This window comes from Amyelois transitella, chromosome 16 (assembly GCF_032362555.1).
Source record: "Amyelois transitella isolate CPQ chromosome 16, ilAmyTran1.1, whole genome shotgun sequence".
Lineage (NCBI taxonomy): Eukaryota > Metazoa > Arthropoda > Insecta > Lepidoptera > Pyralidae > Amyelois > Amyelois transitella.
In genome coordinates, this window is record NC_083519.1 from 10,549,975 (window position 1) to 10,563,359 (window position 13,385).

General features: G+C 36.9%; 1 protein-coding gene across 1 annotated transcript; it reads left to right on the forward strand.

Moving 5' to 3' along the window:
• Nucleotides 1-258: 258 nt before the first annotated feature.
• On the forward strand, nt 259-1,164 carry LOC106139591 (uncharacterized). Its single transcript, XM_013341065.2, has one exon. It carries the CDS (start codon nt 259-261, stop codon nt 1,162-1,164), a length of 906 nt encoding a protein of 301 aa, XP_013196519.1.
• Nucleotides 1,165-13,385: the final 12,221 nt, after the last annotated feature.

The window sequence follows — 13,385 nt, forward strand, 5'->3', positions numbered from 1 at the left end:
TTCATTCATTACTCGCACCCCTACTACGCACGTCACGCACGGAGCGGAAGGAGTATTGGCTAATTCTATGTTGACGCCCACCTGCGCATAAGCAAGTTTAGAGAGGCGTGACTAATTGAGGGTCCAATTGCGAATTTTTAATTTACGCTTGCATTTTATGAATCACACAGCGCTCGCTGAGGTCTACTACCCACATAACTTTGTGTTCCGACTATAAACAAACATTGTATTGAGTTCATTTATTACTGTATTGACAAGATGATGCGCAGTCCTACTAAGCTTGATTCCCACTTTGGCTCCGCTCCCAACCTCAATATGGAAAACGAGAATACTACCCCAAACGCTAGTAATATTACCCAAAGACTAAAAAGAAAAAGATGCGATTGCGGTGGCCAGTTTACTGAGGAGTCCAAGATTGATAAATTCATAAATACGATTTCTTTATGGCGGCAAGAAACTGACTCGAAGCTATCCGATATAAAAACCTCTATGCATGATCTCTTACGTCAAAACTCGGAAATATTAGCATCGCAAAGCGAAACGGAAAAATCCATCGAGTTTTTGTCTCAAAAGTACGACGATCTCCTCCAGCAGCTTAGCTCGCAACAATCACAAGCTCAGGCAAGCCTCGAGCGTGTAGTTAAACTGGAGGCGACTACGGAGGAGATAGATCGCCGCTCTCGATCGAGTACTCTGGAGCTGCGCAATATCCGACTGCCAAATAAAACTTTCTCAATGGATGATCTGCTAATCGCGGTCACATGCATTTTTAAAGAGCTAGCTGTAAATGTGACCACGTCGGATATCTATGATATCTATCGGCTACCACCCAAGTCGGACAGCGCCACTATTGTTTGTAAGCTGAATTCGGTTCTTCTGAAAGCCAAAATCCTGCAAGCATTCAAGGACTACAATAAGCGCAACGCCAACAATAGACTGAACTCGACCGTCGTAGGTGGCTCGCAGCACCCAGTCTACATTGGCGAGCACCTGACGGCGCAAGCCCGTCGGCTCTTCTACTTAGCTCGCGAGTTCGCTAAAGCGGAAAGCTACAAATATTGTTGGACCTCGGGCGGCCGCGTGCTGCTGAGGAAAGCGGACAACGCCAAGCTGGTCATCGTGGCTTCTGAGAGCCAGCTTTCCGGGCTACATTCAAAAAACTAGGTCACCCAGACCCAAGTATGCCAATCTACTCGTATCATACTCTTTTAATGTTAAGTTTTTTATTTTGTTTATTTAAGTTAGATTTTATACAAGAATTTATTCTACCTAAATTTACTCCATGTATTTTTTGTTCAATTTTCTTACATAATTTGACAAGTGTTTCAATATTTTACAACTTTAAAAAAGTAAATTGCTGTAACTTTGCGATTTCTTTGGAGAACTTAAGCTTTCTACGAGATTTAGATTGTTTTGGCTACAGTAAAATTAGGTTTAATGTCAAGAATCTCAATGCAAAAACCTTGATTTTCATTATTTCGAATACCCTGATATCTCTTTTAAGTGTGTTTAATCTTTACTTCCGCTATAGCTACTTTGTGAAAGCAGTACTGTTATCCTCGTATCTGAAAATCAAAATTCGATTCAAACAATAGTCAATTAATTAATAACATTGACAATGTCTCTGTTGCATCAGCTTTTATTTGTGACTCTCATGAAGTTCAAAGTTACTTATCCAAACAAAACAAATCTTTAAATATTCTAACGCAAAACATACGAAGCCTATCCGCTAACTTTGATAATCTCGAAATTTTACTCACTAACTTTGACACTCCAGACATAATAATACTTACAGAATGTTTTCTAGATTCGAATCCCACTTTCCCTTCTCTTACTGGGTTTTCCGCAGTCCCTTCTACAAACCCTATAAATAAAAATGACGGTGTATTGGTCTTTCACAAAAACAGCCTTTTAGGCCTTTCTGTAGAAGAACCCCATCTAGCAGAAGCTAGTGCTTTATTAATAAAACTTAATCAGGATATTGTTATCATAGCGATATACAGACCATGTGCCTACAAAAATAAAACCAACTTTATAAATTCCCTCAATTCATTACTAGATTCATTACGACAGTATAAAAATATTTTAATTATGGGTGATATCAATCTAGACATTATACCCCAGCAAATGGAATCTGACGCTGAAGATTACCTAAATATGACAACACACCACGGACTTTTTCCTGCTCATTCATTTCCTACTAGATTCCCCACTAATACTTGCCTTGATCATGCCATCCTTAAATCTTCAAACTCTGCCCTCGCTCTTGTAATCCAATCATCCATAACGGATCACAGTGCCGTACTACTATCCTTACAATTGAAAAAAAGTATATCTCGTCCCAAAAAAGTCACCAACAGAATAGATTATGCTGGAATTACTGAGTTTCTTTCTAGCTCAGACTTCTCTACTGTTCTCAATTGTTCAGATCCTGAGCGGGCGACAAACCACTTCATTGATATCCTTCAATCAGCCGTTACTGCACATACATTCGTAGTTACATCATCACATCGCTACAAAACTCTCAAGCCCTGGATGACACATGGTCTCCTTAGATGTATAGTCAACAGAGACAAAATGCATAAAAATATTAAAAACGATCCTGATAACGAGATTTTACGTACAACCTACTACCGATATCGAAATTACTGCAACACTTTACTCAGAAATATTAGGAAAAATTACGAAAAATCTTTACTGCTTGAAGCAGGAACGAACTCTAAGAAATTATGGAGTGCAATAAAAGACGTCACAAATCTAAACATAAACCAAACTAGATCTAGCGAACTTCTCCAATCCAAACCCACTCCCAAAGAAGCGACAGATTATGTTAACACTTTCTTTTCAGAAATGGGTAAGTCACTCGCCGAGGATATTCTATCTAAGAGCCATTCTCGTCCCTCCTGTCTTAGCTCATTAACTCCTCCCACACTTGATTCGTTCGTGTTACTAGAAACAACTATTGACGAAGTGGAAAACACCATCCTGTCTCTGAAGGAGAGTTGTGCTCCTGGCTGGGATAACATATCCTCTGCCTTGTTGAAGCGTAATTATGGGACACTAGCTTCACCTATAACTCATATATGTAACCTCAGTATATCGAAAGGTATTTTTCCTTCTGCCCTTAAAAAGGCTATTGTCCATCCGATCTTTAAGGGTGGGGACCGGGGCCGTGTCAATGATTATCGTCCCATATCAATTCTTACTGCATTGTCCAAGATCCTGGAGCGTCTAATAAACAAGCGTCTCGTACATTACCTTGAAGACAAGAAACTACTTTCATCCAGTCAATTTGGCTTCAGACGTCAGAAATCAGCATCTGACGCCGTTCAAGAACTCACAGACCACATCGTCAGGAATTTGGACAATCATAATAAATGTTTAGGAGTTTTTTTGGACCTTGCAAAGGCATTTGACACGATCTCGGCTCGCACCCTGCTTGATAGATTGGAGGCCTTGGGCATTCGGGGTAGTCAACTTGCTTTATTCCAAAGCTATCTCAGTGATCGTAGCCAGTGTGTGATCATTGATGGGCATTCCAGCTCATACTTACCAGTCAGCTATGGAGTCCCGCAGGGGAGCATTCTTGGACCCACCCTCTTCTTAATCTATATCAATAACCTCTGCTCCCTCAAAATACCTAACTGCAAGATCATTTCTTACGCAGACGACACTGTTCTCCTCTTCTCTGCCGATTCCTGGGAACAGGTCTTTAGCTCTGCTCAAACTGGATTCGATAGGGTCTCTGACTGGCTACGTAACAATCTACTTACCCTGAATGTTCACAAGACTTGCTACCTGACCTTCTCCATATATACTACTCCTCCGCAGTCGATTCCTTTCAAGCTCACTGGCCACTCCCATCCCTTTGTATCTTCTGATCCTTGTTCTTGTCCCAATTTAATATGTGCAAAAACTGTTAAATACTTGGGCATAACATTAGACGACAGACTAACCTTCGATGCCCATATTAAAACTACGGCTGGCAGGGTCCGAAAACTCATGTACGTTTTTAAAAAACTGCGACATGTAGCAGAGGTGCACGTTGTCAAAATGGTATATACCGCACTCTGCCAGTCCATACTCACATACGGTATCGTGACTTGGGGCGGTGCCGGCAAAACCCACTTGCTTAGTCTCGAACGTGCTCAGAGGGCGCTTTTGAAGGTGTGTCTGTTCAAGCCTATTCTATTTCCTACTCGTGACCTCTATCAGCAATCCAAAGTTCTCACTGTACGTCAGCTGTTTATACTAAATTCCATCCTCAAACAACACCTAGATAAAAAAACCATCCCTTCCCGTTCTGGCCGCCGACCTCCGTTAATTTTGACAACTGCCTTTCAAACTGCTTTCTCCCACAGGTTTTACTGTTTTTTAGGTCCCTACCTCTATAATAAAATTAATCGTAACTTACAGCTTCACTTGCTTTCAAAGTTTGTATGTAAAATAGCCACTATAAATTATCTCTCAGGTCTTGACTATGATAGTACAGAAAACCTTTTACAAACACTTGTCTAAATTTAGAAATTAAGTTAATTAGTAATTACACATTTATTTTTCATTCAAGTAACTTGAATAAACCCATGTAATTATTAGGTAGATTTTACTCATAAAATTCTCCCTGTGAAGAGGTTTCCCTTTATATCTAAATAAGTGAATACTTTGTTTTTGGTTTACAATTAACTGTCTGATTTATCCATGTATTTGTTTTTTTTTTTTTTTTTTTGTTTTTGTAAAGGGAAACCAATCTACATTATTATTGGCAAAACCATAGTAGCTACTTTTGTGCTGTATACACTTCGTGGGGAGAGGCTGGTGTACTGAGATACAAGCTCTGCTTAGTTCAGACACCAGTCTCTCACAATCTTAAATAAGTTAAACCGTGTAATTTTTACTATAAGTCTGTGTCATGTTTAGATTGTGGAGAAAAATAAAGAAATTTGAATTTGAATTGAATTGAATTGAATTGAATAATCGTGCCCAAAGCACATTTCATAAAGTATTTGTTCCACTTTAACAATTTTAATAACCCAAAGGAATAATAAACAATTTCATTTGGATTACAACCGCGCTCGAAACAAATTATAAGCGATAAAATATGGAAAATACAGAAGTCACATGACCAGTAATGAGCGGGTAACGAATACCAAATTTGGCTTCAAATTCCACTACAGCATTTATATTTTTACGAGTTTCATAAATTGCATACATATATAGTCACGTCTATATCCCTAACGGAGTAAACAGAGCCAACAGTACCGAAGAGACTGACAGGCCACGTTCAGCTGTTTGGCTTTATGATAGAATTGAGATTCAAATAGTGACAGGTTGCTAGCCCATTGCCTATAAGAAGAATGCCAAGTTTAAAAGCCTATCCCTTAGTCGCCTCTTACGACATCCACGGGAAATAAGATTGAGTGGTCCTATTCTTTTCTATATTGGTGCCGGGAACCACACGGCAATATCATAAATTACTAATGTAGTATTCCATTCAGCCTCCGTAGAAACGCCGTTTTTATCGCGTAAAAAACTATCGTTGTTTCGCTTTTTATTACGACGTAAAACGGGACAGCGATAGTGTTTGTTCTACGCTGGCCTGGTAGCGAATAAAAACATATCTTTGGCGTAAATAAATAAATAAATAATATTGCGTACCGACTTTTCTCGTCACATGCAGATTGTAAAAGCTAATCAAGGGTAGTCACTCGGGATCCTTCTTTAAGGCGATGATGTAACCATCATTATTTAATTTCAATTCTCTCTTACTGTCAGGTTTGCTGGAAGAGATACCACTTAGGGAAAGTACAGTATAAAGACGGGCGTGTTTATACTGTTTTTATGCTGAAAAGCAGTAGGTATGGTTCAAGTAAATGCGTATTATTGGATAATTTCGCGTACATGACAAATGTAGCCATTTTAAGTTTTCGCGGGAAATTCACGCAAAATCTTGATAGACCGCCATCGACTTGAAACCAGTTCATTTCAACCAAGAGATAGAACACATTACTAATTACTTTTTGTGTAAAAATGAGCTTAAAATTAATTGAAGTAATAAAGTTATTAAGTTTTAACCTTCCCCTGAAAAACTGGATCTATTGCAGGTACGCACCTTTTACGTATGGTAGATTCGCGGATTTGCACTATCCCCGACGATATATTTTCCATAGATTTGCATTTTTGTATGAATACAAACGTGGTACTCATCTGTCGACTACATATTTTGCACATAAACGTTCAGTCAGGGGGGTAATTAACAAGCCTTTTCAACGATCCACTGTTAAGAGGACGCCAGTGAAATAAGTGAAAAATAACAAAGCAGATTTCACAGCTTTTTGAGCATTTCTCTTTTTACCTCTTTATAAGGAAAAAGCTTAGGTATATGTATAGGCTTGTGAATTAAGAAATGTTTTGTAAAATTTTAATATTTTGGAATTGAATCAATATCTTGGTTAGTCCTGGTTGCATCTTCACCTCTCTGAAGAAGAGGCTGAGATCCAAATGTAATCAAAATCTTGGATTATTTAGATCCTTACACTAAGTTAATTTCTATTGTGAACTTCACAATAGAAATTAACTCATAATTGAAGGTAAAATATTTAGTTACTTTAATGTGCAGGTTTCCTCATGATGTTTCAATTTACCATACTCAATTACTACGAGTATAATACCATACTCAATAACTGTTAGTATATGTGTGTATTTCTGTTATTATATTGTTGCTAAAAACACAGCGACTTGCCGCTTTTTACTGAATTATCTAGTTTCTTTATTGTTTGTCGGTTGACTGGAAGAGATCCCTTCATGGGATAAGTCCGCCATTGCAAGTGATTTGTTTCTTTTATAACTATGTACTTACTATTTTCTTGTTACTGTGTAAATTTCTATGCAATAAAGATATTACAAACAAACAAACAAACTATTATACAACATTTTACTTTCTTAATTTTTTTTACAAAATTTTAGTTTAAACATATTTTTCATTTGTACAGTTATACTTTATCGCCTTAACAGACGTCTAATTTTCAATGATCCATCGCGTTACCAAAGCACATACACTCGGCAATTTGGCAAATTAACAGGCGCTTCTCGCTAATGTGACATTAGTGTGTTCGTGACCACGCGAGCGGGCGGCGCATGCGACGATGCGGTTAGCTATTTGTAGAACAAAAATAAACAGTTGCTGTTTAGATATATAAATGTAGGTATTATGAGGTATAAATTGTACTAATTTTCGAAATAATTAAGTATTTTTTGTGCATACATACATGCATACATATGATCACGTCTATATCCCTAACGGGGTAGACAGAGTTACCAGTCCTGAAAAGACTGATAGGCCACACTCAGCTGTCTGTCTGTCTGGCTTAGTGATAGAATTGAGATTCAAATAGTGACAGGTTGCTAACCCATCGCCTAAAAGAGGAATCCCAAGTTTAGAAGCCTATCCCTTAGTCGCCTTTTACGACATCCGTGGGAAAGAGATGGAGTGGTCTTATTCTTTTTTGTAATGGTGACGGGAACCACACGGCACTTTATGTGCATTAAAGAGTCAATTAACAAGAATATCGAAATAGTTCATATAAATTTCAATACGCTTTCGCTATAAAAAAAAATCAAATTTATCTGTCTGTCTGTTTATTGGACAGAAGTGAATAAACTGTTAGCCATTTGTAGAACAAATTGACAGGCGCTTCTCATTAATGACTCGTTAGAATAGAATAGAATAGATTGATTTTCAAAATTGGATACAAGGTATCACTGATTGACGTCACATAACTTAAATCTAATTATAACTACTACAGTACGTACGTTAGTGTAGTGTAGTGTAGTAGTGTAGTGTACGTTAGTACGTACTACGTTAGTGTCTATTTCACGTTTATCTTAATAATCATACACACCTACATAAAATCACGCCTCTTTCCCGGAGGAGTAGACAGAGACTACATTTTTCCACTTGCCACGATCTCTGCATACTTCCTTCGCTTCATCCACATTCATAACTCTGTTCATGCAAGCTCGGTTTCGGGTACTCTTGACCTGACCCTTTACCAGGACGTCCTTAATTTGATCAAGATACATTCGTCTAGGTCTTCCCACTTTGACCTTTCCCTCCACACTCTCCTTGTATATCTGCCTAGTCAACCTGCTTTCATTTATCTTTATAAAATGACGTTTGATTAAAAATATGTCAACTAATTTAACATTAAGAAACACGAGAAAAGTGCATCGTATCAAACTCTTCCTGACTTTGAATTAATTATAGACAGATAACGTAAAATTAAATGCGTAGTCTGTTTTCTGGAAAAATCTAAGAATAGTTAATGTGAATCTGATGTAAATAGAATTTTCCCTTCGTTGGTATTAAGAATGGCACCTTTGTAATGCCAGAAATATTATAGTTGCTTTTGACCAGTCAGCGGGAACGAACAATTTGTAACTGAGTTTATAATTTTAGAGCTATGTGGGCGTGTAATGGATTACTTAAGTCTAAAACTGTACGCAATTTTCAATTTAAACTTGATAAAAATCTTTAAATTATTCACAGTATAATAATTTATTTCGGTGTAAGATAATGTGATGAGCGTTTCAGTAGATTGTTTAAAAATGATACTGATATGCAAGTCTTTTTTTTAACGTTTACTCCCATCTCCCTTTCTCTGTTATTATAATTGAAGAGATAGAAAGAAAATAGAGATAAGACATTTATATGCCGTGTGTGTAATGTTTTGTGAATTTATATATTTACAAAGTGCTGTGACCATATCAAATTAAATAATTAAGTGTAATCTGAAGTTGTCTGGCTTTTAAGCCAGACAGGTTGTTGCTTTCTATGTATCATTCAGGTGCTTTGCATTAGAATATAGTGGAATAGAAAAGAATAGATATTTTCAAAATTGGATACAAGGTTTAACTTATTGACGTCACATCACTTAATTTTTTACACACATACATACATATGGTCATGTCTATATCCTTTGCGGGGTAGACAGAGCCAACAGTCTTGAAAAGACTGAATGGCCACGTTCAGCTATTTGGCTTAATGATAGAATTGAGATTCAAATAGTGGCAGGTTGCTAGCCCATCGCCTTAAAAAAAATCCCAAGTTTGTAAGCTTATCCTTTAGTCGCTTTTTACCACATCCATGGGAAAGAGATGGAGTGGTTCTATTCTTTTTTGTATTGGTGCCGGAAACCACACTGCACTTAATTTTTTGTTTATTATATATAAACAAAAAATTAAGTGCAATGTGGTTGGTAAGTGGGTGGCAGAAGCACACTTAATTCCTGTTACGATTTGAAAAAGAAATATACCTACCTGCCTTTAAAAGATCATACCTATATCATGATGAAAAAGACAGCAATGCAAGCAAAAAACATAAAATCAGAAAGTACAAACTGTAAATAATTGAACGCCGATCTGTTCTCCAATCAGTTGCATATTTAAAAGCAATGTTCCCATTTAATTACTGGCCTATTGACCGCGCTTTAAAATTAAATATTGACAAGTGAACGAGTGACCGATGGCATGGACCGAACGAATGAACGAACGTAAAGCCCTAATTGAAACACGACGGCTCAATCCGGCGACATTAAATTTGACGTTCCCAGAACGGGAGGTTGTAACTAAATCGAGTGTGTAGAATTTTCTTTTACATATTTTCTTTTGTAGGTGGAAATTGTAACTGAAGTACTGGTCCCGACCACTGCAATGAGAAGAACATAGTAATTATAACAAACAAAAAACTTTTACCGAATATAGAGTAATATACGCAGAAATGTAAACTATAGATGTAGTGCAAAGCGATAGATGACGGAATTTAATAAATTTAAAAGTGTGCCTTATACAACCTGTAAATATTTACCCTTAATGGCAATAAACAATGTTTACGTCAAGACTTCTATTTATTTCCAAGCTCTCAGCCACTGAAATTTAAAACTCAATGTTCAGTTGAAATACGATTTTCGCTCGGGCAATGACAGGCGATTTATTTGGCGTGGGGAGTGTCGCAATAAGCGGGCTATTCAATTTGTTGTGCACTAGTCTTTTACTGCTTACTCCATTGTATTCGTATGACAATCATAAAAATGTTTTCTTTTTTTTCCAATTACAATTTCTCCACAAAAGGTGTATAATAGTAATAATGACAGTATTTATTTTCACTTTTATGCTAATATGCTGGTTCTCTTATTGCCGTGCAAATTTTAAAAGTCAATTAACGGAAAGGAAAATGCTTGAGATTTTTCTTTTAGGCGATGGGCTAGCAGCTATTTTTATATTATATACATATATCTTAAGCATTTTTATTACAACTTGAAACGGGACAGCGATAGTTTATCGCGCGATAAAAACTGCGTTGCGCGTGCCATTCTACTAGGGCTAAAAAACGTTATTATTTTATTGGGATTCGAACCTAAACATCTTGTACGAATACACTTATAAATCGTACACATTCTACTCCTAGATAAAAATTCTTTACCAACAACTAGCTAATTAGGTTTCGCAGTCGCTCGTCTGCTTTTTATTTTAGCAAAAAATATTAAAAATGCAAATGTACCACGCTGCTCCATTTTCCTATCTATTTAGCTTGCTCGGCGTATTAACATTATTCCACATTACTTTATTTACAAGTGCTGCTCGGAATTAAAAAGTTTCAGCTTGTTTGAGCTGGGAATATATTCTGTTCTCATTATATTTTGTGATGTTTGAGCAAAAATCTAGTTAAAAGTTATAATCTTAGTTAATAAAAAAATTGAAACTGGTGAGTTACGGTGCCGTGGGGTTTCCAGCACTTTATAATAGAAGCACTCCATATCATTCCAATGGATGTCGTAAAAGGCCACTAAGGGATAGACTTGTGAACTTAGGATTCTACAAGGCGATGGGCTAACAACCTGTCCTTATTTGAATCGTAATTTCATCATGAAGCCATACAACAAGGCGTGGCCTTTCAATCTTTTCAAAACAGTTGGCTCTGTCTACCACGCAGGGGATATAGACGAGACCACACGTTTGTGTAGGTTTTCACCTGTACAAATAAACCTATACAGACTAAACCAAAAATAATAAATTAACATGAAATTAACCCTTTATATTGATTGATGTTAACAATCTCAATTTATTAATGGAAATCATCTCTATTTAATAGACTAGCTAATATTAACCTTAGTAGGTAAGCACATACATATGTAACATGAATGTAATTTAATTACTGCTCAACGCAAAAGCAGCTCTAATCAAATATACCCTATATTTGTAACTGCATAATGTTCACAGGATTTATTTGGTCAAATAAATAAATAAATACGGGACAAATTACACTGATTGAGTTAGCCTCGAAGTAAGTTCGAAACTTGTGTTACGAGATACTAACTCAACGATACTATATTTTATAATAAATACTTATATAGATAAACACCCAAGACCCAGGCCAATCAGAAAAAGTTCTTTTCTCATCATGCCCTGGCCGGGATTCGAACCCGGGACCTCCGATGTCACAGACAAGCATACTACCGCTGAGCCACAGAGGCCGTCAAAGTAAACTGTAACTTTCCTAATTACAGCATTTCGCAATAATTGCCTTTTATAGACGGTTCATATAATTTTTACGGACGTCCTCGTGAGAGGTCAGTTCGGTCGGTCAGGTCGAGATTACCCGAAACCGCGAAGCTTGCATGAAAAGAAGCGAAGTATTGTTGTCTCTGCCTACCCCTCTATATCTCCGGGAACCACACGGATCATTTAAATACATTTCAAATTGACGGACATCTTAGCATTGCGTCGTGTGTTTAAAAAGCCATAAAGTCATGTAAAACCATTTTTTCAGAAACGAAGTTAATAAGTTTTATTAACTCCGGGATAAAAAGTAGCCTATGTGTTAGTCTGGGTGTACCTACCTACACATAAAATTTCATCGTTATTCGTTCAGAAGTATTTTGGACAGAGTAAGAAACATCCATACTTACATACTCACAAATTGTTGCATTTAAAAAAAATATATATACAGGACAAATTACACAGATTGAGTTAGCCTCATTGTACTAGATACTAACTCAACGATACTATATTTTATAATGAATACTTATATAGATAAACATCCGAGACCCAGGACCACCCAGATGAGAATCAGAAAAACTTTTCTCATTAGGCTCATCATGCCCTGGCCGGGATTCGAACCCGGGACCTCCGGTGTCACAGATTACGTACTACCGCTGCGCCAAAGAGGCTGTCAAATAATAAAGTCGTATATGCTTAGTATTATAACCATTATATTAGTTACTAGCGACCCGCCCCGGCTTCGCACGGGTGGAAAATTATAAATGTTATTATACATAAAAACCTTCCTCTTGAATCACTCTACCTGTTACAAAAAACCGCATCAAAATCCGTTGTGTAATTTTAAAGATTTAAGCATACAGACAAACAGACTAAAATAGCGACTTTGTGTTATACTATGTAGTGATTATAATAGTAGTACAACCATTTTACAATTTAGTGCAGTCGCGTCGTGTCGCATCGTACCGCGACTTTAATTCGCCGTTCCAATAATTCAGCCAAAAGCAAAGTGCGATAGCTCACGTTGTGAATTTTATTCTCGATTTATTTTTACTTTTAACGGAAATCCATTATGTAAACATAGCCGTAGGAAATCAAACAAAAAATGTAATAGTTATTTAAATGGAAAATGTTGAAGGTAAACAGAAAGCTAATTAAGCGGAGCGACTTCCGACTGCGGCAAAAAATATAAAACAGTATGTTTTAGATTTGTTTCCCTCGCGGCGTTTTGCGTTTATATAGGTACCTTTATATAAATAAATAAATATATACGGGACAAATTGCACAGATTGAGTTAGCCTCGTAGTAAGTTCGAAACTTGTGTTACGAGATACTAACTCAACGATACTATATTTTATAATAAATACTAATATAGATAAAAATCCAAGACCCAGGGCAATCAGAAAAAGTTATTTTCTCATCATGCCCAGGCTAGGATTCGAACCCGGGACCTCCGGTGTCACAGACAAGCGTACTGGCGCTGCGCCACAGAGGCCGTCAATATATTAATTCGTTTGTTAAAACTGATTTTAAACTTTCGCGTTACATTATACTATTTATAAATAATGTAGGTATTTTATGTATTTATAAATGTGTATCTATGTGCCGTGTGGTTCCCGGGACAAATATTAAAAATAATAGGACCACTTCATCTCTTACCCATGGATGTCGTAAAGGGCGACTAAGGGAAAGGCTAATAAACTTATGATTCTTCTTTTAGGCAATGAGCTAGGAACCTGTCACTATTTGAATCTCAATTCTATCATTAAGCTTTACAGCTGTACGTGGCCTATCAGTATTTCAAGATTGTTGACTCTGACGCTATATATTTA